The 27,926-nt window shown below is 46.9% G+C and overlaps 1 protein-coding gene across 1 annotated transcript in view; it reads right to left on the reverse strand.

Annotated features, from left to right (window-relative positions):
• INTS8 (integrator complex subunit 8) overlaps positions 1 to 27,926 on the reverse strand; it is a 61,348-nt gene that overhangs the window by 12,273 nt on the left and 21,149 nt on the right. The window contains exons 10-17 of the mRNA XM_066578352.1: positions 27,129 to 27,229; positions 24,724 to 24,865; positions 22,451 to 22,521; positions 19,171 to 19,346; positions 16,916 to 17,049; positions 16,697 to 16,807; positions 13,996 to 14,197; positions 2,910 to 3,031 (exon numbers count right to left, since the gene is read on the reverse strand). Of these exons, the coding sequence (XP_066434449.1) occupies positions 2,910 to 3,031; positions 13,996 to 14,197; positions 16,697 to 16,807; positions 16,916 to 17,049; positions 19,171 to 19,346; positions 22,451 to 22,521; positions 24,724 to 24,865; positions 27,129 to 27,229 (1,059 nt within the window). The remainder of the gene's footprint in view (positions 1 to 2,909; positions 3,032 to 13,995; positions 14,198 to 16,696; positions 16,808 to 16,915; positions 17,050 to 19,170; positions 19,347 to 22,450; positions 22,522 to 24,723; positions 24,866 to 27,128; positions 27,230 to 27,926) is intronic.

Here is a 27,926-nt window from a genome sequence, read left to right on the forward strand (position 1 = left end):
TCTGCCGATTGTCTAAAAAGGAAGCTGTGGCCATCCAGCGAGCTCCACATGTCCTTTATTGTTTAACAGGCACAGTGCCATACATTTTTTAGTGGCTGTGCCTGGTATGGCAGCTCAGTCCTATTCAAGTAACTACGAGGGGCTGCTGATAAGTCTTTGGCTTTGTCATCACATGAAAGCCTTATATGTATAATATGTTTTCAAAATTTTGTGTTTGTAGTTTATGGCAACAATGATCTAGGCACGCGGGAAAACAAAATGGCGGAGTCTAAGGCGATATTCACAGCGAATAAGAGCAGAGGAGGGATAAAATTCTTGTTTCTGCAAGGAAAGTCCGCGAAGGATATTCATGGTGCTATGTCGCAGACATTCAGGGATCAATGCCCTTCATATTCTACAGTTAGGAACTGAGTTGCCAAACTTAAAACGGGCCACTTCAGCACCAATGATGAGGAACGTCCCGGACGACCGAGAGAGGTTGTTGTTCCGGAGATCGTCAATGCTGTGCACAACCTCATACTGGAGAATCGGCCAATTTCAGCTGCAGGAATAGCAGACATCATGGGGATTTCTGGTGAATGTGTTTGTGTCATTATCCATAAACATTTGAACATGAAGAAGCTATCTGCAAAGTGGGTCCCCAAATGTTTGACAACAGATCAGAAAAGCCTGTGAGTGAAAACTTCCCGGTCCAGTTGTCAGCGTTTCCAGACTGATAAGTACTTCCTGGATCGACTGGTCACTATGGATGAGACCTGGATTTATTTGTATGACCCTAAAACCAAGGAGCAGTCAAAAGAGGGAAGGCACAGGGGTTCTCCTTGCCCAAAGAAGTTCAGGGTGCAAAAATCAGCCACTAAGGTGATTGCGTCTGTGTTCTGGGATAAGGAGGGCGTGCTGCTAGTGGACTACCTTCAAAATGGTTCCACCATCAATGCAAGGTATTACATTGAACTTTTGAACCAATTGAAGGCAGCTCTGAAGGCCAAAAGGTGCGGCAAGCTGTCCAAAGGAATCTTGTTCCTACAAGACAACACCTCTGCTCACACTGCACAAGCGGCCACGGCAAAACTGGTGGAGCTAGGCTTCCACCTGGTTGACCACCCACCTTATTCACCAGATCTAGCTCCCTCCGACTATCATCTGTTTCCAAACCTGAAGAAACACCTCAAGGGGACCAAATTTCAGACTATTTCTGATACCATGGCTTCTACGGATGACTGGTTTGAGGCACAACCAAAATCCTTTTTGCACGGCTTACAGAACTTGGAATACCGATGTAAGAAGTGTGTTGACATCAGTGGAGAGTATGTGGAATAAATGGAAAGTTTCATTTTCCTATCTCGTTTCTTTCTGGGTAAAGCCAAAGACTTATCAGCAGCCCCTCGTATAACCGAGGTAGTCCCTACCAAATGTACAGGGTTGTGCCTGGTCAACAATGAGGACGTGGCTCACTGGAGTGCCGCAGCTGATTCAATCAGCTAGTGTGTGTGTTTTCTGTGAATTAGACAGCCCTGACCTGATATTGATGGCCCTTCGTACGGATCAGTCGTTAGTAGTCCTGGAAAACCCCTTTAAAAGGATGTAGAAATTTTTTGCAGATTGTATGACTGTATTAGTTGACACCTAAGGAGTTGATCCCTGGGCCTGCTGTTATTGTGGACAGTGCTGGAAGCAGATAGCGCTGTCAACATTGCAGTGGCTCAGTTTGGTACTACAGGCACAGCTGCCATTAAATTCAATGAGAGTTGTGCCGGCAGTACCAAACTGGGCCTCTGCAATACAGATAATGTTGTGTGCTTCCAGTGCCGTGTGTACTGACAGCGGGCCTGAGGATGAACTGATTGAGGGGGATCCTGAGCGGTAGACCCCCACCGATTATTATTTATGACATATCATCCGGATAGGTCATGAATAGTTGAAGTCTTGGAGATTTCCTTTAAGGCATCTAGGATTAACTCCTGATTAATTCGCCATGAACGCAAACCTACATCTCCTTCCAAAATTTGTTTTTCTAAAAATGCAACCTTGTTTGCAAAATTATAGGAATCTGATCAGTAATGCTGCACTCTGAAAGTAAGGATCAAGCCCCATGTACTTTGGCGCTAAATTGTAAGGTGTATCACAAAGAAAATGATATAAAGTCCACAGACACTAATAAACTAATATGTAATTGGTTTATCATACTGCTTATGTCAGGGAGAGATCAGACGTTGGTATTTACCAGTCCAGCTTTTGTATCTACTAGACAGAATTAAACATTTGGGATCAAGTCCCCTTTCCCGATTACCAAGTTATTTCATGACTATGGCCACCTTTAAGTGAATGTCCATCGTTTAGTTGCTAGTCTCTGTGCTACTCTAGGGGAAGCTTACGATCTAGTGCCAAGTTCCATGAACTGTAAAAACAGCATGCAGTAAGCTCCCCCTAGTGGTGACTGCAGGCAGACAGACCTATCATTCGACTTAAAAGGGCGTTCCGAGTAATTTGCTTCTAGTAAAAAAGTCTGTTCTGCATGCGGTAAAACAGACACATACTTCCCTCTCCCCACCACTGGGTCTCCCCTCTGACATCCTGTTTCCCAGCTTGGTTACGGGACGTCACAGGCACTGTAGCCAATCAGCTCAGCGATCAGGAGGGACTGCAGCTTGTAAATAAACAGAGGAGTGGAGGACCGAGCAGTGGTGCGGAATACAGCAGAAGCGGGGAGAGGAGAGTATATGCCGGTCAATGACTATGTGGGGGATTGGGAGCTTTGTATCAGAAAACCTGTGCTGCCACCCCAAAAAGTAAGAATGAATCACATGTTGTATAAACTTGTAGAATTATTCATTTTAAGGACTTGTACAGAATAGTTTGGTAATACTCTTGCTGTCAATCTAAAGAAACGTTACTAATAAGCTGCTTACCTTCACATAGGGATTACTTTGCACCAAGGAGGCAGGCGCCTGTAGAGTTAGATACTCATTTTCTCTCCAATTCAGCAAAAAGGCAACACATTCCTCGGCTACTACTTGTCGGAGGGGGATGTCTGCGAGGAGAAATACAGCCAATCATTACCCTGATTGTTATGGAGCCATATCACAGGGTGTAATAATGGCAGTCAGGTGAACACCCGCCTCTCCCCGGTAACAGATGCAGACACTACAAGAACACTTAAGGGCCATTTACACGGGACAATTGGCGCTCAATATTCGTTCAAACAAACTAAATTGAGCGATCATCGTCACGTGTAAATGCAAAAACATTGTTTACTATTAGTTATCTCTGACTTTCAATCAGCATGAAAACCATGGCTGGATTGCGGGCTTGTCGCTCAGTGGAAACGCTCCCTGCTTCACATTAAGGGTGAAGCGCTCAGCGAGAAACCAGCGATTCAGCAGCGAAGTCTGCCAGTCTAGACGACAAGTGCCAACGACAGCGCAAGTGCAGGGGTTTAGATGACGGTCGGCCCGTGTAACAGGGAGTGCAAAACACACTGGACACAGATGCTGTTCAATGTTGAGGGAGTTCTTAACCCCTTAAGGACCAGACAGCTTTTAGGGATTTTACCCATGTGGTGGTTTTACTGCCCTATTTTTTTTCCTTCAGCTACGAAAATTATTTTTGCTGCGTTTTTCCCCCCCATGACATTTTAGTTTTATTGGGGGTAAAAACAGATATTTTTGGTATAACTTACCGTAAAATCTCTTTCTCGTCGCGTTCATTGGGGGCCACAGCCTAGACCATGGGATATAGCCACTGCCCTAGGAGGCGACACTAAGCAAAAAAGTGTTAGCTCCTCCCCACCTGGCTATATCCCCCCTGCAGGCACTCAGCTAATTAGTCTGTCTGCAAACAGTAGGAAGCCAGTGGGAGTAAAATTATACATACTATGTTTTATACATACCAAAAAAACAAACTTTTGGCACAATTTTCTGCCAAACCATGACCGAAGAACAGAAAGTTCCAGCAACCGCCTAAATAAACAAGGAATGGGTGCTGTGGTACCCAATGAACGCAACGAGAAAGAGATTTTACGGTAAGTTATACCAAAAATATCTGTTTCTCGTCCGTATCATTGGGGGCCACAGCCTAGACCATGGGACGTCCACAAGCAGTCCCGAAAACAATATATTGGGTGGGCATTCAAAGTTCGGCTGTGCGGTCAACGACCGCCGCCTGCAAGATCTTCCGGCCAAGAGCGGCGTCAGATGATGCAGCTGTGTGGACCTTATAAAATTTTGAGAACGTATGTAAGGAAGTCCAGGTGGCTGCCTTACACACCTGAAGGGCTGAGGTTCCGTGACGGACTGCCCAGGAAGCCCCTACCGCCCGTGTGGAGTGGGCCGTAACCCGAAATGGCGGCGAGTGCCCTGAGGTGCGATACGCCTCTGTTATCAGGGACCTTATCCATTTGGATAGGGTGACTTTTGAGGCTGCCAAGCCCCTTCGGGTCCCCTCCGGAATAACGAAGAGGGTGTCGGTCCTACGAAACTCCTTTGTTCTTTTCACATAGATCCTCAGCGCCCTTACTACGTCCAGGTGGTGCAGCATTTTTTCCTTTTTGTGTACTGGATCTGGACAAAAAGAAGGCAGGACAATTTCTTCATTAATATGAAACTGTGATACCACCTTTGGTAGAAACTTGGGTGATGGCCTCAGCACCACTTTGTCCTGGTGGAAGATCATATATGGCGCCTGTATAGACAAAGCCGCCAAATCCGAGACCCTACGGATTGACGTGATGGCGACGAGGAATACCACCTTCCAGGTCAGTAGTCGCATAGAAATTTCCTTCAGCGGCTCAAACGGCTGGTCCGTCATAGTGTCCAACACGAGATTAAGGTCCCAAGTTTGGACCGGGGGTTTAAACGGGGGTGTCGTATGGGCGACTCCTTGCAGGAATGTACGTACTGCCATCCTATTTGCGATTGGCTTTTGGAACAGTACCGTTAATGCCGACACCTTGCCCCTCAACGAACCTACCCACAATCCTACTTCGAGGCCGGATTGTAGGAATGCAAGAATTCTGGCCACTGAGAATTGCATCGGTTGTACCCGGCTCTCCTCACACCAGGTGAAGAAGCGCTTCCAGACTCTAATAAATTGCAGATGAGGCTGGTTTTCTGGCCCGTATCATTGTATGAATAACCTTTTCTCCTCAACACCTCGGTCTCAACGGCCAAGCCGTCAAATGTAGAGACTTGGAATTCGGGTGTAGAAAAGGCCCCTGGGATAGCAGGTCTCTTTGCTCTGGAAGATGCCACGGTGTGTCGAACAGCATTTCTATGATGGTCGCGTACCAGCTTCTTCTTGGCCAGTCTGGTGCTATTAATATCGCTGGTCGCCCTTCCTGCTTGATTTTCCCTAGGATCCTCGGTATGAGAGGGATTGGTGGAAACACATATAGGAGCTTGTACTCCCCCCCACGAAATGGTCAGCGCATCCGTTGTCGCTGCCTGTGGATCCCGCGCTCGGGACACAAATGGGCGTAGCTTGTAATTTAGTCGGGACGCCATGAGGTCCACGTCTGGCGTGCCCCATTTCAGGCATATCGTCCGAAATACTTCTGGGTGCAGCCCCCATTCGCCGGGATCCACTGTTTCCCGGCTTAGGTAATCCGCCACCCAGTTTTCTATTCCGGGAATGTAGACTGCGGAAATCGAGCTCAGATGCTTCTCCGCCCACGTTAGTATGCCTGCCACCTCGCTCATTACCGACGCGCTCCGTGTTCCCCCTTGTCGGTTGACATAGGCCACCGCTGTGGTGTTGTCCGTCTGGACGCGTACATTTTTTCTCTTGAGATTGGGCCCGAAGTGTCGGAGAGTCAGGTAGATGGCCCGCAACTCTAGGATGTTTATATGTAGCCTTGTCTCTCTTTGAGACCACACTCCTTGAACAGACCGGTCCCCCAGTGTTCCGCCCCAACCTGAAAGGCTGGCGTCCGTCGTCACTACTGTCCAACGACTTGGGCCCAAAGGCCGTCCCGCCTGAAGCCTCCCAGGTTCCAGCCACCACTTCAGTGACCTTTGGACTTGAGGGGTTATCTGGATTCGCTGTTCCAGGGTCATCCGGGACCCATTCCAGCGTGACAATATCAAGTGTTGTAGTTTCCTCGACCGGAACTGGGCGAACGGAACCGCCTTGAATGCTGCCACCATCTGGCCCAGAATAGCCATGCAGTGTCTGAGGGTTAGCGGTTTCCCTTGTATTAGGGACCGGACCCCCTGCCGGAGCTTGTCTACCTTTGCTTGGGGTAGCAGGACCCCGTGCTGGCTGGTATCGAATATCATGCCCAAAAACTCCAAGCGTTGTGTCGGTATTAGGCATGATTTTTCGCGGTTCACTATCCAGCCGAATTCTTCTAGAATGTTCATCGTGACGCGTAGGCTTTTGATGTTGCCGTCCCACGACGGTGCCTTTATTAGTATATCGTCCAGGTATGGAATGGCTGATATACCTTCCGCATGGAGTAGCGCCATCACTGCTGCTAGTACCTTCGTAAAGACCCTTGGAGAGGTAGACAGGCCGAATGGCAGCGCTGTAGACTGAAAATGCCTTCCCTGTGTTTCGAAACGAAGGAATTTTTGATGTGTTTCCCGAATCGGGATATGGAGATAAGCGTCCTTGATATCTATCGAGGACAGAAATTCGCCCGGTTGCATGGAGGTTATCACGGACTTGATTGACTCCATCCGGAAATGTTTTGTTCTGATGAATTGGTTCAACCTCCTTAAATCCAGAACCGGCCTCACTCTGCCGTCCTTTTTGGGTACAAGAAAAAGATTCGAATAGAACCCTTGCCTCTCTTGTGCCCCCGGTACCGGTTTCACAACCCCCTGTGCCAGAAGGTTCTGCACCGCCTGCTGTAGGTTGGCTACTCCTTCCGGGGTGGTAGGCACTCTGGACCTGCAGAATGAATTCCGTGGGAGAGTCGTGAATTCGATTGCGTACCCGGATGTCACAATTTCCTGCACTCACTTGTCGCTCACGCGCCTCCCCCATGTCTCCCGAAATTGGGAGAGCCTGCCCCCCACCCTGGTGACACTGGGTGGGGGCAGCATCTCATGCCGCGCTCTTTGATCCCGCCGTTTTAGATGTTCCGGTTCGGGATCGCCATGCTTGTCTTGTTTTGAAAGAGGGGCCCCTCTTTGCGTCCGTCGGGGTTCTTGTAGACTGGGACCACTGCCCTGACCCTGGACGGGATGAAAAACGCCGAAAGGATCTAAAAAACGGTTTCCTTTTTAGTGGAACCTTCTCCTTTCTTGCCGGCATTTGTGGCAATGATGTGCTCTTGCCGCCTGTGGCGTCTTTTATCATGTCATCCAGTTTAGGTCCAAACAGCCTGTTTCCTTCGAATGGCAATTTTGTTAAGGCCATCTTGGATGCTGTATCTGCTGACCAGCTTTTCAGCCAGAGAGTTCTCCTTGCCGCAACCGATGCAGCGGATGCCCGGGCAACGAACTTGGCTGCGTCTAGTTCTGCTGCGCATACAAACTTGTTTGCCTGTATGACGTTGTCTGTCAGTTCGAGCAACTCACTCGGTGGAGCGCCTGCTACAATGTCTCTCCGTAGCTGCTTGGCCCAGGCTATGGACGCCTTGCTGACCCATGCGGCCGCAAAAATCGACTGTAAGGCGGTGCCTGTGGCTTGAAACACGGTTTTTGCCAACGTATCCAGCTTCCTGTCTTGAGGATTAGCCAGCATTGCTACCTCGGCTGTTGGCAGTGCTGTGCTTCTAGACAGTCGCCACACTGGCGTGTCAACTACCGGAGGTACCGCCCAACCCTTTTTCAGGCCCCCTGGGAATGGATATGTAATTTCCCAAGTCTTCCCGGGTGGTCTGGGAAGACCTGTCGTGATCTCTTCTGCCGTCTAAATGACACCGCGGAAGGAGGCGTCTCCACTGGTTCCTCCATTACTTCGAGGGTTTTACTTATGGATATTACCAGGCCGTCCATTAGGCTGGCTAGGCGCGACACCTGTTCCTCGTCTAGATCCAAAACTGACGAGCCTGCAGAGTGGTCGTAGTCTTCAGACCCACTGCCCTCGCCTGCCGTTTGGGCCGCGTCCTGGGACGCCCATGAGCAAGACGCTCGAGGGGACTCATGGCGAGCCCGGGCTGGTCTCGCAGAATACCGGGACCGTGAAGAGTGCCTTGATCTATGGTAAGTATGCACGGACTCCCTGGACCCATGAGAGCCATGAGAGTCCCTGGATCGTCTGGACTTTGAGGGTCTAGACGACCTCCTGGTGTGGCGCGATCTACGGGGAGTGTCCTCGCTGCTAGGGGACCTCCTTCTTTTGCGTGCCCTCCCTCGCGCATATTCCGAGGAGGACGCGTCTGAGCTGGGCTCTAACCGGCGTAAAATCGCCGCAGAGGATGTGGCCAAGCCAGAAACGGCAGCGGCCAGGGACCTCGCCCATTGGGGTTCGGGCCCTGGCTCCACAGGGGCTGCGGGGGGCACCGGGGGTCCCTGGAGCTGCGCGCGCCGCGGCACATCTAGCGCAGCGGGGGTCGACTTGACCGCAAGAAAACTTAACGCTGCAGGTAGTGCAAGCGTAATGCTTCACCCTCCCCTTGGCCGGGCTGGAACCCTCTGATCTAGGGTCAGACATGGCAAAAGAAAACAACTTCCAGGTAGTGGGTAAGCTAATTACCATTACAGGAATGCCTGCAGGGGGGACAGGGAGGGCGAGGGGAGAACACTGCGAAGTGCTGCCTTGGGCAGGGCTTACCCGGTCTAGCAGCTGTTTCCGCGGTTCCCCCGGACCAGCTGGAGCCTCTGGTCCTGACGCTTGGATGCTGTCGGGAGTCGACGCGGGTCCACCACACGATCTCGCAGCGTTGGTGACCCGGCAGGTGCTGTGGCAGGGACTGCTGCGGCGTTGTTACAGCTGCTGGTGCCCGAGACAGGAGGTGCTGCTGCTGTCCGGGTGCTTTCTCCGTAGCAGAAAGGAATTGCAGAAAGGAGTTGCAGGGCTGAATGGCTGGACGGATGTGCTGCTGTGCTGCTGTATGCTCAGAGAGCTGCGCAGTGCTGGGCTCCGAAGTGCAGACAAAACGAGGTGTCAGCTGCTGAGAGCGGCCAGTCCTCTGTCTGGCTGGCCCTTTTAAACTTGCCGCGGTCGGAGGGGGCGTGGCCTGCCCCGGAAGCGCGCCCGCGACCCGGAAGTGACGTTTCCGGCCGTGACGACGGCGCTCCGCCCCCCGGAGCGCCGCGCCCGGAAGTGGCCTGCCGGCCGGCGCCCCGGCGTCCTGCAACATGCCTCGCTTCTATCCCTGCTCGGGAGAGCTGCCGATGCTGCTGCCGTCCTGAAGCTCCATAAGGTACCCTGCGTCCGCTGCCGCCGCCAGTATGGGGTCCCCAAACGGAATGTTGCCGCCGCCGCTGTCAGTGTGAAGTCCCAATGGGGTGTCTGTCCGGGAGCCACAGCCTGTCCGTGCGCCGACCGCTCCAGCAGTGCTGCCCCCTACACGTCACCGTCAGACAGTGCGCTACTCCAGGGAGGGGGAGCCCTATGGCTGGCGGGTAACCGACTCAGATGCGCATTGCATGGTCGGGCCCCTTTTTCTTCTCTGGGTGAGACGCCGCAGTAGTGGTGGAGACACCCCCTGCCTGCGTCTCCCCCGGGAGGCCAGTAGAGCCAGGGAAAAGCCCCGACTCCCCGGATTCCCGCGAATAGCTCTTTCCACGTCTGCCTCCTAGCAGACACTAAGCTAAAGACTAATTAGCTGAGTGCCTGCAGGGGGGGATATAGCCAGGTGGGGAGGAGCTAACACTTTTTTGCTTAGTGTCGCCTCCTAGGGCAGTGGCTATATCCCATGGTCTAGGCTGTGGCCCCCAATGATACGGACGAGAAAGTTAAAAATGAAAAAAATTTAAAAAAAGGCTTTCTTCAGAAGAAAGAAGATCCGTCCACGACGGAGGAGACCCGTGCTGGCTCTGGAGAAATGAGAAAAATGTCCCATGGCCGTGGGACTCCACATTCAGAATCAGTGCGTGCCATGGACATTGGGCCCAACACAGCGGATGAGGGTCTGTGAGGACGCTGTAGCAGGGGGCCCCCGGCGGTCACATGATCGTCAGGTCACATAGTGGAAGTAATACTTCCACTTTTTTTTAAATGATTTTCATTGAAAATTTTCCCCCCCAAAAAACTTAACATGTACATCAATACAATAACAGAACCCCCTAACCCAAAGTCTCTCTCATAGCTCTTTACCGAGTTTCTTGTGGGCCGACAGACATCGGTGTCATAAACTTCTTTGCAAACGTCACATCATTTTGTAATACATAACTGAATAAAACATTACTATGATTTTTCATGAATGGCATTTGTGATTTACTTCGGTCATCCTCCTTGTAGACAAGAGCTACTAGCTAGTCCAGCACATCCGTTTCCATCTTATATCATCTGGACCATATCTATCATCCGTTTGACATATTAGTTAAATAGCATTAGGTGCTGACTTTGATAACCTAAAGTAAACTATTGTACTTTACTTCCACTTTTTAGTACATAACGCTCATTGGAGTGCTATGTACCTGGTACAGGAGAAGGCAGAAGTGGTTGAAAACTACTTTTGCCTTCTCCTCTGGGTCCTTGGCTGTGACCGTCGACCTGCTTGATTGCAGGAGCATAGGCTTTAATCAAACACTGTATATTAAAATTGAATTCAATGAATGGCTGAGCACTGCCTGTGATTGGCTGAGCGCTCAGCCAAATCAGATACAGTCATTTCAGCAGCAGGGATTTTAAATCCCCGCCTGGTGAAAGAGATTCAGACCAGTGCAGGGACATCGTTGGACGCGCCTGAGCCCCAGCAGCTGAGGAGAAGAGGGTATATTTTTATTTTTTATTTTTAACACATTCTAGTGATGATTTTCAGGGAAGGGCTTATAGTGAAAGCCCTTCCCCAAAAATCCCTGCAGGGCTTGCAGCAGCCCATTGCTTTCAATGGGACTGCAGAAGCGCCGGTCCCATTAAAAAAGCAATGGGAGAAAATCGCAATCCTCTACCACAGCTGTGACAGGGGATTCTCTACTCCCCGTGGGAGTCCCCCTTGTCACTGAATACTGTAACAGTGCTGTCGCAGTGTTCAGTGACAAGGGGACTCCCCGTGGGGAACATTGACACGCACCATGGACCTATGGTGCACGCATGCCCCATGTTTTGCAGGTACGCGCTTTTGCACGCCTGTAAGACACGGACATGTGAATACACCATAGGAAACCAATGGTTCTAATAGACTCTTTGTTTTGTGCGCACATATGTACGCACACGCTCGTCTGAAAACGCCCTCAAAATGCCCGTTTTAATAAATACTTGCATGCCCCATGAAAAACAGTTCTGGGTTGTCTTTTCTTAGAACTTTGTGCTGTACTGTTACTCCATTTATTCCTAAATTTCCCAGGTGGAAATAATTAAGAGTTCTGTCTTTTACAGCCCTCGTTACTGGGATGTGCCTGCACACACTCAGCAGTGACTCTGTAGTGTTACAATGTGTGGGGACATCCAGTCGTCAACTTATTCATACACTTCCAGGAAGGACAGACATACACATGGCACATCACAGAGATGGCTACTCAGTGGAAAATACAAGTATTTATTAATATAGAGGAGTCAGAAAATCTGACCCTCTTGGGGAAAAAAGGGTTGTTTCAACTGCCAGGAGTCATGGCAAATGTGCAAATAATGAACATATATCACTGTATAATTCTATTAAGGCAGTACCAGGATGACGTATCAACGCCAGACAAGCGGATTGGATAAAAATACAATGGCAGAAATTCATGTTACTCTAAAATTAAGGATTCCAACACAGATTCCTCATAAAGAGCGTGTCACTTTAATGCCGAGTTCCCACGGGATGCTTTCACCGCTGAAATCTTGCAGTTTTGCCGCAGCAAACAACTGTAAGATTTCCGCGGGATAAGCGCAGCTTCAAAACCCGCAGCACTTAGCCACGAGTTTTGGAGCGGCTTCGTTGCATGCTTTTCCGTTGCGCTCAGCTCTCCCATAGAGAGGAGCAAGGCCGCAATGGGGAAAAAAAAAAAAGAAATGATATGCTGCGTCCCGGGAATCCGCGCTGTAGCGCAGGCTTTGCAGCGACGGATTGTCCGCCCCATGTAGATGAGATTTTTGACAAATCTCGTCCACATGGCTGGCTAATCCCGGGACTAGCAGCCGCAGGCGGATTCACTGTAGCGAAATTCTGCGGCAAATCCGCCCTGTGGAAACCCAGCCTCACAGTCGCAGACCCAAGGGATGTTTAACAGATGTCTGAAGAAAAACAAGATAAAATGAGGAGCTCCTGTTTCTTAAATAAGTTTGGTTGTGTTTGTTTTTAACTTTCAAACTGATTCAAACAAAAGAAATACAGGAAAAAAAAAAATCTGAACTTCAATGGCAGCACCACTAGCTAACACTTCGTCATCCACCTCACAACACTAGTAGTCAGCAAAAATACTGACAGTCTAGACCAGCGGTTCCCAAACGGGGCTCCGCGAGCGACAGTCAGGGGTTTTGTGATGAACATATCGCACGTGAGCTGGGGAGGGCACACCGAGCCCTCTCTGCTGGCACACGTGCCGTTAGCCATTCACCACTGTAGCGATTACCGGCGGGGTGCCACAGCTCCCGGGCCGGTAATCACGCAGTGACGCTGAACCCGATGCACACTCTAACGTCAGTGTGCACCCTGGTTCCTTCTCCCGAGTCCTCTCCTCCTTAGTTCCGCAGGAGAGTACAAGGAAAGAAATGTTCCCGATGCACACTGACGTCAGTGTGCAAGCCCGCATCAGCGCTGAGCAGAGGAAGAGCAGCGCTGACTGCAAGAAGGAGTTAAGTATATGGGTTGGGGGTTATTATTACTGGGACTACCTACTGTGGGGTTAATATTACTACTGGGGCTACCTACTGTGGGGCTAATGTTACTACTGGGGCTACCTACACTGGGGTTAATGTTACTACTGGGGCTACCTACACTGGGGTTAATGTTACTGAGGGAGTTAATATTAGTTGGGCTACTGTGGGGTTGCTATTTCTACTGGAGCTACTACTGTTGGGGGTCACCATTACTACTCCTGGGGCCACCAATATAGGGGTCACCATTACTACTCCTGGGGCAACCAATATAGGGGTCACCATTACTACTCCTGGGGCCACCAATATAGGGGACGCCATTACTCCTGGGGCCACCAATATAGGGGACGCCATTACTCCTGGGGCCACCAATATAGGGGACGCCATTACTCCTGGGGCCACCAATATAGGGGACGCCATTACTCCTGGGGCCACCAATATAGGGGACACCATTACTCCTGGGGCCACCAATATAGGGGGACACCATTACTCCTGGGGCCACCAATATAGGGGGACACCATTACTCCTGGGGCCACCAATATAGGGGGACACCATTACTCCTGGGGCCACCAATATAGGGGGGACACCATTACTCCTGGGGCCACCAATATAGGGAACGCCATTACTCCTGGGGCCACCAATATAGGGAACGCCATTACTCCTGGGGCCACCAATATAGGGGACGCCATTACTCCTGGGACTACCAATATAGGGGACGCCATTACTCCTGGGTCTACCAATATAGGGGACGCCATTACTTCTGGGACCACCAATATAGGAGACGCCATTACTCCTGGGACCACCAATATAGGAGACGCCATTACTCCTGGGACCACCAATATAGGAGACCCCATTACTCCTGGGACCACCAATATAGGAGACCCCATTACTCCTGGGACCACCAATATAGGGGGTCAGTATTACTACAAGGCATGGATTTGCCATGGAATTCACAGTAGCTGTAGCAGCAAAGTAGATGAGATTTTGAAAATCTCATCCACTCACTGTGGAAAAAAAATCTGCACAAAACCCGTGCGGATATTGACATGTGGTGCAGAATTTAAGGGCTCCATGGCTGAAAAAGTTTTGGAACCACTGGTCTAGACTGATCAAGGTAATAGGGTTACAAATGACAACTCTTACCAGGAATCCTCATCTCTAGGTATCCACGTACTCTGCTGATCAGCTCTGGCGGAGGACGATCACCGTTCACACCAAGGCCAGCCTCGTGGGTGTAGATGTCTAACAGCAGCATCTCATTGAGCATCACTTGGCGAAGCTTGGGAGAAAACTCCGTCACCAGCTCCAGGCAGGCAGCCAGTAGCTGCTTGGCGTGGGGGAAGTCCTGATAAAACACAAAAAGGGTTACCAACTTTTGGGCCAGATGTGATGGAGTTCTACCAGTACGATGCTTGCAATGAACAGACACAAGGTGGCTGAGACAATAAGATGGCAGCGTACAGCAATCAGCGGAAAGATTTCTATCCAATTATATTCTATATACTCCACACAATGCTCAGGGGAGGAGTGGGGGCCGCAGAATTTATAGATTTTGGATGCTTTTTCTGGATAATTACAGTTGCGTTAGGGTTTATTCATATTGGCATCACAGTTTGTTTTCACAAGAGCCATGATGGATCTATTATGATGAAGCCTGGATTGAACATCTGCCCAACTGGGCAGATTCCCAGTGGGCCGCTCTTCTTGACTTCACCGAGGACTATGCTGTCCGCCCTTTAAATTTCATAATTCAGTGTATCACAGGGTCTTGGCTAGGCCACTTGTGTGACTTTATACATAATGTCGTGATGCCAATGTCAGGATGGTATGTGCAGCGGCTGGGGCGTGCAAATAAGGTTCGTCTGTCAGGATGCTCATTCTGAGGTTCAACCCGCTGTCCACTGGCGGCCAATCAGACCCCAGTAATGCAAGAAGATCGCCAACTCCTCTCAGTAGCACTGGTGCCAAGTGCCACAGATTGTGCAGTCAGTCCTGTGTGTTTCCTCCTCTTGCGGCTGGCTCCAGCGAGCTCATTATTATGGTCCACTCCAGGTCTTTACGTTTACTCAGAACTTGCCCACCAGAGGAGGAGGGTGTGTATGGGCCCCATACTATAGGCCTGACTGTATTCCTGTACTGGGACAGCAGACATAAGACCAGGGCTGATATGACTTCTGTCGGGACTCCACTTACATTTGCTTGAACGACTATCACTTCTGTGTAAAGCATAGAAGCGATAGTTGTACCATGCAAAAAAGATCATAGGATAGGACCCGAGGAGACCAGGAATGCACTTTTCATACTTACCTAGTTTCCTGTGCCTGTGCAGTCACCCATGGAAGCCGGCAGGTGGTCCATGGAATGGACTCATCTCTGCATGCTATGCGCATGCACACACACAGTATAAAAAGTACATCCTTGGACTCCTTGTGGCCCATCCTATGAGCACCATAACTTCAGTTTATGGTGCCCATAGGTAGTGACAGGTTCCCTGAAAGTTGCTGCCCACAGATCAGCTGAGATCTGTGGGAAGACCTTTTAGAAAGGGTTACATTTTCCTGCAGTACTACCACAGGAGAACCAAAGTCCCCTTTACACTGGACGACTGTCGGGTGGATAAGCACCCGACAGCCGATCCAGCAACCATCGCTTCTGTGCTTTACGCAGGTGTGATAGTCGTTCAAGGTGAATGGATGCGGAGCGGGCCGGAGATTGTTTCAGCCTGCCTCCATTCACAGTAAAACAGGCAGTCGCTCAAACACTAAGCAACTCTTGTTTGTGCCAAATCGAGAAGAAGCTCCTTTTCAGCTAACTGATAAGGAAGAACTAGTGAGAACTGAGCAATGTCTCGCTCCGTGCCTTGTCTGAGGTCATATATACACGGGCTGGCAGTCGCCAAAAATCACTCAACTGAGCAATTATTTGGGCAACTACTGGCCTGTGCAAAAGGTACCTAAAGCATAATATGGTGCCCACTGAAGTCAGCTGGCAAAAGACAGCAAACAATGGCTGTGTATAGAAGGATGACACCCGGCATCCCCCGTACATATATGGCAGATGTCGGAAGAGGGTTAAATACCAGCTTTTAATGGGATTAGATCTATAATTAATCCGGTTCGTTATAAGTAAACCCTGGAAGCTGTCTGTCATCTTAAAAAAAGTTGGTTTACATTTACAGCTTTTTCAGACCTGACTATTCCAGAAGGAAAAAAAAAAAAAAGTACGCCCGCTCCCCCATGGTGTCTTACATCAACAAACTCTTGTAAAATAAAGGGATTACCACTATCTAAAAGGATTAACAGGAAATCTTTGAGAAGGGATAATGGGATTCTAGTGAAGAGAAGACAATCAATTGAACATAAAGGGATTCTCCAGAATGAGATAAGGAGGATCTGCTATTCTTCCAAAAACAGTGCCATGTCTGTCCACAGGTTGTATCTGGTATTGCAGCTCATGCCTATAAAACCGATTAAAGGTGAACTGCAATACCAGACAAGTACGGACAGACATGGCGAGGTTTTTCTTGTCATTTGAAACCTTATGTAAATAATGAAAAGTAATACAACTTTGAATATACTGTGTTTACATTCCAATTTAGAGAGCTCTGCTTGCGGTCAGTGAATGGGAACATTGCATTGAGGGCCACTCATGCACAGATTTACTTCATTGTTAGCTTATTTTTTCTCGTAAAGTAAGGCTGTTTGTACACATAACACATAAGTGTTGCAGGGCGAACGTGAAGGGAGAGCCTGGGCTTTCTCCTCACATCAGCAGTTGGTTTCTTTATATGCTGACTACTTTGCTCCATGGAGAGGAGTCTGAAAATCATCTGTGTGGTCCTTACCTTAATGGCGCTGCAGTGCAGGCCCTTGGCCAGCAGGATGTACACCAGGTCCCTTGTGACAAGGTCTTTAATTCCCAGGATGATTCCACTGTATATAGTTGGCACTTCCCACTGTAATAAATGTATTTCCACACTTACTGTCAAGTTTAAAAATATCAAACCAATGTAAAGTAATGGTGATTCTTTTACATTTACTATGATAATGAGGAATCGCGTTACCTTGTTGGATACCATCCAGAACGGGCTGTCTGAGGTCATGCCATGCAGCTCTATGAGGATCTGTCTAACTCGCCAGGGATCCACAGTGAGGATGAGCTGATGTTCCAGTTGACCAATGGTCACACTTGCAGATGCTAAAACAACACTCATTGTTAGCAAGCCAGAATTCTGCGCTCTACCTGTGCTCACACTCAGCCTCACAAAGGACAGTCATTCGACTAAGGCCAAATCTGATACCGCAAGTCCTTTCTGTGGCTCTCTCGTATTCTTACAGAGTGTTTAACCCCATAAATATGTGTTCTGTGGCTGTGAAGGCAGTATAGCGCCTCCTCCATACCAGGCAGGTGTCAGCTGTTTCCAATAAGTGACAGCCACCGTAAACTGGTGAAATCGAAGTTAGTTTTAATTGTGGACATTAACTACTTAGATGCTGCGGTCAAGGCTCACCACTGCCGGTGAGGCCCCACCTCTGTCACCCCATCCTTCTAATGGTACTAATGGTTTGGTACTAATGGTTTGGCATGTCAATGGGACCACTGGAGATGATTTAAGCTTTGTTCAAAGATCTTCACAAAACATCAAAATAAATAAATAGTTAAGATAGCTATGAGATCAATCATTTAAGGTAAATATTTATTTTGATGGTTTGCTAGAGGTCCTTTTACACGGAACGATTATTGCTAAGTTTATTGCTGTATCGTGCAAAACTAAATGATCATATTTCAATGTAAACATTGCCAAAGACTCAACGACAAACGATAAATCATTCACTTTGATCGATCATTGTTCAGTTTAGGCAGGCATGAAAAAAAATAAAAATATAAAAATAATATAAATAATAAAAATAATAATAATAATAATAAAAATAATAAATATACATATATTTTTAGATGCTATACATATATACCAAACATTGTCCCATGTAAACAGGCAGTCATTCCTCTATGAGCGACTGCCTGTTCACAGTAAATGGAAGCTGGTGTCCGGAAACAAATCCCCAACGCACTCCACCTCCATTCGCTGAAAGATTATTGCTCCTGTATGGAAGCAATAAACCATTGGGACAACTGAGGGGCGCTTAAGGGCCAGACAATCTCCGTGTAGGAAATATATTCTATTAGCAGCTTATGTTATATAAGTTGTGCTATATGCATTGTATAGGAGGACATGAGACAGAAGTTGTACTTATTTTGTAGCACTTCTGCACTGACCAAGTTGTTTTAATGGTTTTTCTTGCATATACAATAAAAGGTATAATATATTCATTTTTTTCTTGGCTGTTTGCACACTACATTGTTTTTTTTATATATATGCAGCTTCCACATCAACCCGGTGTATCTCAGTTTCTAGCGTGGCTAGAGTCCATTCTGGTCTTATTTTAAAACCAATAACCATGATGCTAGCTGCTAGTTGTTAGAATTTGAGTCCCCCATCCTCACTACAGAATAAACTATGCTTGTTCCAAGCGCTATTGTTTTCTTTTCTAGTTGAACGCTGAACGCACACGCTCATCCTAAATCAGTAGGGGCAGGGAAGGGGGGACTAGAGTTAGATTTCCCTAACACTCCCATACCCCATAGATTACATTTACATTTTTTTTATGGTATTTGATTTTAAAGAGACACTCCCCTGAATTTGTTCTCATAACTATCCCCCTGTATATAAATCAGCAAGTATTACCTCGTTTAGTTATTCGAATCTATCTGAAAAACTGTCTTCACTTGGGTCTTATGATCTCATAATGACTTACCTGGAAATTACTTGTGTTTCTGTTCTCTCTGCACACCAGAACTAATTTTCAAGTAATTTCATGTGATAAAATTACATGGCAGGTATCAATACATGGCAGGTATCAAGCATGCTGTTCTCAGGGAGAACAGTAACTCCTATTACATTACAGTTATAATAAAAAAAGATAGTTCATTCTCCATAACTGTATACTTATGGTCTTTAGCTCATTTAGGTGAATGTAGTGGTTATTGACATTTACACTGTCCTCCCAGCATGCAGACATGGTACAGTCTGTAGCTGCTCATGTAATACTGTGCTGATGCGCCATGGGATCAATAGCACAGAACACAGTAAAAGTGAAAGCAACATTAAGATGGTGCCTGATAAGTATCAGACAAAAGGCAGAACTGCATTGAAGAGAATGCAACATATAGTGGAGATGTCCAAAGTGGGATAGACAATCAGGCAAGGGGTCAGGGATGAAAAGAAAATTTACAATTTCATAGGAGCCCTTCTTAACCCACCTGGTATGTCATAGAATGAAGTCACAGGCTTGATACAGAGATTGGTATGGGACGTTCGCTGTCTGATCTGATCCACAAGCAGCTTTCTCTCATCGTCTGTTAGGAGCTTCATAAACAAGTCATGAGAAGAAATCATGAACACCAGCTGTAAGTCTTCTATACCCATGCACAGGCTTCTGAAAAATACAAAAAACCCCAAAACATTTTAAGTGCATTTTGGAGGTCATGGCAGCCCGTGATTTAACCCTTTGCAATCCAATTTTGGATTCAGGGTTTCCTAGGGGGCTCTCTCATTTTGCCATTATACAATGGCGCCATCCCAGTATGGGGCATGCTGGAGAGGCCCCGACCGAGCGGCCAGTAAAATACAGTAAGAATACCCTGCCGGATATTTGGACGAATTTTGAGCGTTAATCGTTGCATGTAGTGTTGGCCCTTTAAAAAGTAATGAGGGAAAAATAGTAGAAGGTGATCAGGAGAAAGCAAATCTGTTAAATATTTTTTTTGCCAGTGTATTCACTCAGGAAAACGTAATGTCAGATGAAATACAAAGTGATAAAGCAAACTCTCCATTAAATGTCACCAGTCTAGTCAGAAGAGGTGCAGTTTGTGAATTTTTATCTACTCAAGGCCCATTTTGACAACGACCATTTATTTGAAGCACATAAATTCAAATGTAATGCTCAACAACTCCCTATACTGCTACTCATGCACAAGAAATGGTGGAAAGCCAGGGATATTGATGTAGTCAAAGGATGTAAACACTAAACCCTAATATGGGAAAATGCCAAATTACCGGAGCCAAGTAAACTTACAGATTTCAACGTTTGGAAAAGTAAGGGTATTAGGCGGCTATTGCAAATTACAACAGAGGAGGGTAGAAAGACGTTTGACCAAATCAGAACTGAGTAGGATTTGTCGCATTCGCAATTTTATAAGTATTTACAGTAAAGACATGCCTACCAGGTGGAGATACTACTACACGGAAACTGAAATGTCAATTTTGCTGCGGCTGATGTTGTGGGAGTGTCCAATACTACATCTGGGAAAATCTCATAGGTATATACCCATTTACAGGGACATATAAATCTACAAGATTCAACTGCAGCTACACATAAATGGGAGGCAGATATTGGCCCAATAAATATGTAATTGGGAGAAAATTTTGCTAATGACCCCCAAACTCTCACTTAGCGAGTCACAATTATTTCTAATACATAGGGTGTATCGTTACCCTGCGTTTCTAGACACAATAGGTCTGAGAAGCAGCCCTTTGGTAAAGTACAATAGTTTACGCTTGGTTATCAAAGTCAGCACCTAATGCTATGTGACCAATATGTCAGACTGATGATGGATATAGTCCGGATGATATAAGATGGAAACGGATCTCCTGGACCAGCTAGTAGCTCTTGTCTACAAGGAGCAGGACCGAAGTAAATCCTATTCATGATAAATCATAGTAATGTTTTATTCAGTTATGTATTAAAAAGTGATGTGACTTTTCAAAGAAGTTTATGACACCGATGTCTGTCGGCCACAAGAAACTCAGTAAAGAGGTTTAAAAAAAGACTTGGGGTTATGGGGGTTATTGTCACCAGTCTAATGTCCAATTTAAATGGGAGGACAGTCGTCTAAACGAATGCACCAGTGCTGACATCACCGCTAAGGTTGTTAATAATAATAATCAACTTTATTTGTATAGCGCCAACATATTCCGCAGCGCTCATGCATAGCGTTTAGATAGGCAGAGTTCACCACTGAATCACTGGCTTCTAGCTCAGCATTTCACCTTCTATGTGAAGCGCAGAGCAGGGAGCGTTTACATGTAGCGAGAAGCCAGAGATGTTTTTTATGCTGACTGAGGAATCAACTAAATTTTAAAAAATTATTTTCTGCCACCCATCTTCTGCGCACAATAGCTTTTTAAAAAAGGTTTCTGTCGACATAGTTGTACAGGGGTTACATTTTTGCGGGACGTCCCGTTTGCATGAGTACCATTTTAGAATACAGATGATTTTTCAAATTGCTTTTTATTGCATTTTTTCTTGGAGACAGGATGATCCAAAAGAGTTCATTTCTGTCTTTTTTTTTTTTAAGACGTTCACCGTGCGAGGTAAATAATGCGTTACTTGGATAGATCAGACTTTTACGGACCCAGCGATACAAAATATGTATTTTTGTTTTAGGATTTAGATTCTTTTATTATAAATATGGCAAGAGAGTTTTTTTTTAAACCTTTATTTATTTATTTAAATAATTAGTAAAACTTTATTAAATCTTTTTATTCTTAATCCCCAGAGGGGACAACAACTTCAACAACTTGCGATGCCTTGATCCCACCTGCAGTATGATGTAATGCCGTAGCATTACATCATATTGCAATTGGGCAGACAGTCTATCAAACCACCCCACGGGCATGGCTTGATAGGCATTCTGCCATGACAGCCCAGGGGCCTTTCAGAAAGCCCCCGGCTGCCGTGACACCATGACAGCTCCCTCTGATCTCATCATTGTGGGTGGCCTACTGGAACCCCGAACATTGTTTGAGGGATTTAAATGCCGCTGTCATAATTGACAGAGGCATTTAAAAAAGTTAACAGCTCCGAAGAGCCGCACGGCTTATTGGAGCTGTTGCCAGCTGTAAGAAACAGCCGGCAGCTGTGATGTATGGAGGGAGATCGCCACGTGAACATACATAGCCCGCCGATACAGGCCGTCAAAAGGCATACCTGCGGTCACTAAGACGTTAATCAACTATACAATAATAGTTCAGTCTAAAAGCTGCATAGGGAGTCTACGTTTTCCCTTTCTCCTTTATTAGCTTTAGGACAGTATAATTATTTTGAATGATTGCACTGTAAATAGTCAGCAGTAAAGAGTTTCCTAAGCAGACTGTGCCAAGACAGCCAGAATGCATCGGGTTATACACTGCGCTCCGCTACACAACAGCGCTGTATGTAAAAGCAGCACCAGTATAGGATATGACGGAATCTGCAGGACTGAAGAAAGATGGCGGAGCTGCTTGGTGTAAACAAACCCAGAAGAGCTTGAATTACGATACCTCTCACAGTTACATCCATAATTCACGCTGCTAGGTGCTAGTTACATACAATAACTGTAGTCCAATAAAGCGAATGCTACATTAATTTGGTGTAGAATGATGGGGATAGGAGGCGACTCCAAACAAAAAAAAAAACATTTGCTTCTTTGCAAGAACATCCCTCTAACTATCAAAAGACGGAAAAATTCTGTCAGCTTATCATCGTGATCAGGAACTTACTTTAAAAATGTCGCCACGGTTCGCCTTTCAGACTCTGAGGTTTCTTCTATCTTTATAGACCTTGAACAAACCTGGAATGTAAAACGATATAACATTCATGTCTTGTACGTGAAGACTCTGATACGACTCCTTGGGCCTCGCTCATACGGGCGACACTTAGCCAAAACAGAAGATGATCAGTGCCGGGACCTGGGGAGAAGATGCGGCCGGGCTTACAGCGCGTCTAAGGTGATGTATGTGTATTTTTTTTTTTTTTCCCCTGCAGCTAGGGCTTAGTTTAGGCTTTGACAGTAGGATTTCCTACCGCATTTTCATGCGATGCAACAGACAGGAAGGCTCCATAGGGAAATATGGGCTACAAAAGCTCACGAGTCGCATGCATATCGCCGGACCCGTGAGGTTTTTATATCGGGTTGTCGCATGCTACAAAATATCGCATGTGTGAAGTAACCCGTAGGAAAGCATAGGCTTCGCATACATGCGATTTGTAGCATCGCTGCAAAATCGCCTGTGTGAACGAGGCCTTAAGCTTATTCCATCTTCACACAGCAGTTCCCCAGAGACGGACCTCACATATAAAAGGATGATAAAGAGGCCCATTTTAATGTAAGAATTGTTGCACAAAATTGGTTCAAACAAACGAAAATGTGCGATAATCGTTACATCTAAATGCAAAGCCATCGCTTACTATTTCCTTGCTTTTTGTTTGTCGCTCAGTTTCAAATCAGCACAAAAATCAATCGCTGGTTCGCCGTTTTCTCGTTATGTGTAAACGCTTCCAGCTCCGTGTATCACAAAATGTGAAGCTCTGAGCGAGAAGCGAGCGATTCTCAGCGATGATCTGCCTGTCTATACGTTCTGCGCGAACAACTAGCAGTGATGTCACTATCTCCTGTGCTCATTTAGACGACAGTCATCCTGTGAAGATGTACCATTAGTCCCTGTCCTTGTATAGCCTATGGAGGTGGAAGCTGACCCATTCCTCTTCTCCATCTACACCTCTGGCTGAGGAAAGGTCTCTATGCAGGCTAGATCATCGCTGCTTACAGAAGCCTCCTGCTTGTTGCAGATACAGCATCACTTGTTTCAAGGCACGATCATGCACTGCAACTTAGCACATGGAAAAGCATTGGAAATTGGATTGCCTTGCTGCTTGTGTGTTTTATGAATCTCCTTGCAGGAGATCTCAGCCTGTCTTCAAACTAAGACCCTTGTTGATGACTCGGAGCACATGCCACTGAGATATATTCACTGCAGCAAAACCTTCTGCATCAAACAGTTTCTACTCTACCCTACCAAAAGTATTTGGACACCAAATGCAATGGATCAGTAGAATGGGTCGTGTCTTATTAGCAGGTCACGGGTCCTAAACCCCGCTACATAAGATGCAGAAGCTTGGAGAGGTCAGCCATAGTTTGTGGAGGGAACTACACGCAATTGTATATCCAGGTTATGCTGCTGCACACAAGCTGTCCATCAAGAAGCACAATGCGTTGTCATAGGACAGTAGAGCTATAAGAGAACGTCCTATGGAGTGATGAGTCAGTCTACTCCAGCTTCTAATCAGATGGCTGTACCTGGGTGTGGAGGATGGCTGGGCAACGCCTTTTCCCCTTTGAGTGTGCTGTGCCAGCAGTTAAGTATGGCAGATGTTCGATCATGGTCTGGGGATGTTTTACATGGCATGGTCTCGCTCTGTTGGTTGTAGTGGCATAAACCGTACATACGGAGGTGTACCTTGACCTTCTAGAAAATAATGTGCTGCCGACAATGTGGCAATACTCTGGGAATGGTCGGCAGTACTTCCAACAAGACAACATGCCTTGTCACTCATCCAATACTGTTTTACACTGGATTAAGGATATAGATGTTCCATGATTGGACTGGCTGCACAGGGTCCTGACCTGAACCCGACTGAACCTCTCTGGGATAAACTGAAACGTCAGGTCAAGAAATATGAACAGCGTCCACCTTAAAGAGAAAACTTGCCAGATGTTTGCAGGATGAATGGAGGGAACTACCAGCTAAAGTGCATCAGACATTAGTAGAAAGCACGCCACAAAGATTATCCAATGTCATTAGGGTCAAAGGAGCCCCACTACGTATTAACATATGGAAATAAATACTACTTTTGACTCCTGCCCAGGTGTTCAATTACTTTTAGTAGAATAGTGTATATTAGGTTAGGATTTTGCACCTCATTACTAGCAACAAGTATAGCCCAATTAGGACCAGTGTGATATCTCGCTAGACATTTCCAACCATTGCAGTACCTCAAGAAGATAATCTATTTTTTCTTTGCTAGGCTTCATGAAGAGTTGATGGAACTGGACAGTGACGGACCGACCGCGGAGAATGTCACGGACTGTGTTACAAGCAGAGATTTTATAGCAGACTTCAGTCAGAGCATCATTGCTGTGGAGAAAGGTTACATTATAATATCATGTTGTCTATCACAAAGTCAAGTCCATAGACATGGAAACCGACCCTGTAAAATGCAGTGAAGCTACTCAGAGACAACTACACAAAATTACATTGAAAGAGATTGATAGGACGAGTCTTGTAGAAACTAAGAAGGGGGCCAGTATGGATACTATGTAACAGAACGGAAGTCTGTCACCAAAATATTTGTTCTACATAGAAGTACAGGTTTCACAGTTTTGGGCCCCGTTCAGACGTCAATATTCTGGTCAGTATTTTGCATCAGTTAGCCAAAACCAGGAGTGGGTCCAACAACATTGAGGAGATGACAATCTTTCCATTATATGTGTCTCTGTAGGTTCCATTCCTGGTCTTTGGTCAGTAGTTTGCATCAGTAATTGAAACCTAAGACTGCTCAGGGAACGGCCGCTGGAATTCCCGACGATCAGCTGATTCCCGGGACCGCTGTCACTGCAGTACGCAGAATGTGCGGACCACAGCGCAGCCGCCCAGGTTGGTACTGTAGTGCAGCTCCCACTGAAATCAATGGAAGTTGTGCCTGCAATACCAACCCAGGACGCTGCACTATGGTTAGCGTGATTTGCTTCCCGCACCAAATGCAGTGAAAGTGGCCCCGGAAATCAGCCGATTGGCGGGAATCCAAGCAGCAGGTTCCTGCTGGCCATTGATAAAATCTTTAAGCCTTTTTTTTTTTTATTTTTCTTTTTAGCAACAACTGTAATTTTTGGATTAGATGATTATAAAAAGGTCAGCAGACGCCTATAGGTTACAAAAAAAACATATAAAACAAAGCAGACACACCTAGTCCTAATGGCAGCAAACTCATGTCTATGAGGCTGGATTCATAAAACAGAACTTCGTGCGAGTTGTGGGTTGCGAGACTCACAAGCTTTTGCCTGAAGAATCGCCTAGCATCCACGGGTAAAACACAGGTTGACGAGCGTGATACATATCTAGCTGAGTTTCTCAGACTGATATCACTCTCACCCCTCTGCAGGTAGCCTGAGAGCTGCCAGACCTCCTTTTGCACCTGCTCTTTGAGGACGGAGTGGCATGTTGGATTCTATGCCGAAACCGAAAATCCAGAAAATAGTAACACTAAAAGCCACCGCTACAACAGTGATAAATATGGGGCAATGTGCTCCCTCCTCCTTTCTCTGCCTAGAGAGCCTCCATATTGCTCTACAAAAACGATCTGCAACAGTGGTGATCACTGCTCACACTGACCGCGACTGTTACTCCTTTAAATGCCGCAGTCAATTCAGACAGCGGCATTTAAAAGGCCTTGATCGGAGTTGGTGGCCTTAATCAGAGTTCAGGGGCCTTGAACAGCCTCCACCGCAATGAGAAAGTGGCGAGTGGGACAGCGAATGGTTCTGTTTGCTTATATTCAGGGATTCATCAACGCCACTTTCAGCACCTGCGATGGAGCCCCCAGACGGAATCCCACAAGGTAGTGAAAAACATTGTGGGAATACTAGCTTATAAGAAGAGATGCTCCAGAGTTGTTGTTATATCGTGGGTAATACAAATTATTTACTTAAATATATCCTCTTTGACAACATGATTCCCTTTAATATCATAAGGTGCAGGGCTCAGGTGAAGGAAACGGTTTTGCTTGGTGTGAATTGCAGAGGGGACAAAGCGGGTTAGGCCCAATGCACACGGGCGTATTTGCATCGCAGAGCCTAGTGCGGGCGTCCACCTTCGGATTCCACAGCAAATAATGCCCATAGCATGCTATAGAAAAGAATTTTGTATCAGGTGTCCCCCTGCACTCCATATAAAGATAGGTTGAGACTTAGGTTGAGAATGCTGCATGCCAATAGGTGGCGCTGCAGAAGTATTGTTCTACTTCCTTATTTGCATATTTCCCAGAGGAGCATGCATGGCCTTATAAGTCTCCTCACACAACTTCTAGTTGCTCTCCTTAACGAGAAACAATATCTTCCCGGCGACATAAGAATCTGAAACACTGAACGGCCAGTGCAAGTTTAAACAGGTTGAATGACGAGATGGTGATGACGTCACCAGCTTGTCCACTTGGGCAAACGAGACTCCTGAGATTCTTGGCCTGTGTAAAAGGAATATTAGGAACAAAAACAATCTTCTCAGTATACATTTCCGGTTGACACCACTGCTGGAACAGTCAGTCTGAAATCCCTTAGATTAGTAATAAATCCTGCTTTTGCTCCCTCCAAGTCTGGTCTCACCCTTACAAACCGTATGCACCTACCCTTGCTGCACTTTCTGGAAGAGCTCTCTCAGCACGGACTGTCGGAGTTGGTCTGGTAAGTTACCACTGAAATTATCTTCATAGAAGATATTCAATATTCCCTTTAGAAAGAAAAGATGTTACATATTTAAGTTATAGAAATCAAACAGTCGAGTCATTGGAGTACACAGCAAAGACCGTGGGATATAGCTTCTGCCACTAGGAGGCGACACTAAGCACAAAAAGTTAGATCCGCCCTCTGGCTATATCCCTCCTGCCGACGCCAGGCTAATTAGTTTTTAGCTTAGTGTCTCGTTGGAGGACGGTCATGCCCGTTAGGGCTGGTTTAAGGGCCAGGGTTAGACAGGGAGGCAGGACGCTCCCCATCAAACCCGAAAGGAGAGGAGGGCGAACAACCTCGGGTTTGTCCAGGTTGCTTCTTGCCCGGCCCACCTCAGAAGAAAAGGTGGCATATCCGGATCATATATATCTGCATGTGGCCCGCCAGCGAGAGCCCCCTGTTTGGTGCAAAGGTCCACATCCCCTACCCGTTGGGCAGGCGATGTTACATGGGTAGGCTGCTGGAACTGGGGAGGCGCTATTTCCACCAGCAAGGACGTAAGAGGTAAGTGCGTGCTGGGGGATCCAGTGGCACAGGGAACCTGGTCCAGGCAGGAATCTGGTCTCCATATAAATGAATTGAAGCTGCAAGCAGTATTCCGGACCTTGCAGTTCTTTGCACATCGCCTGGAGGGAATGCCAGTGCGACCGCGGTGGCTTACATAAGCCATCAGGGCTGGACCTGCAGCAGAGGAGTCA

Source organism: Eleutherodactylus coqui, chromosome 9 (assembly GCF_035609145.1).
Source record: "Eleutherodactylus coqui strain aEleCoq1 chromosome 9, aEleCoq1.hap1, whole genome shotgun sequence".
NCBI classification, from domain to species: domain Eukaryota; kingdom Metazoa; phylum Chordata; class Amphibia; order Anura; family Eleutherodactylidae; genus Eleutherodactylus; species Eleutherodactylus coqui.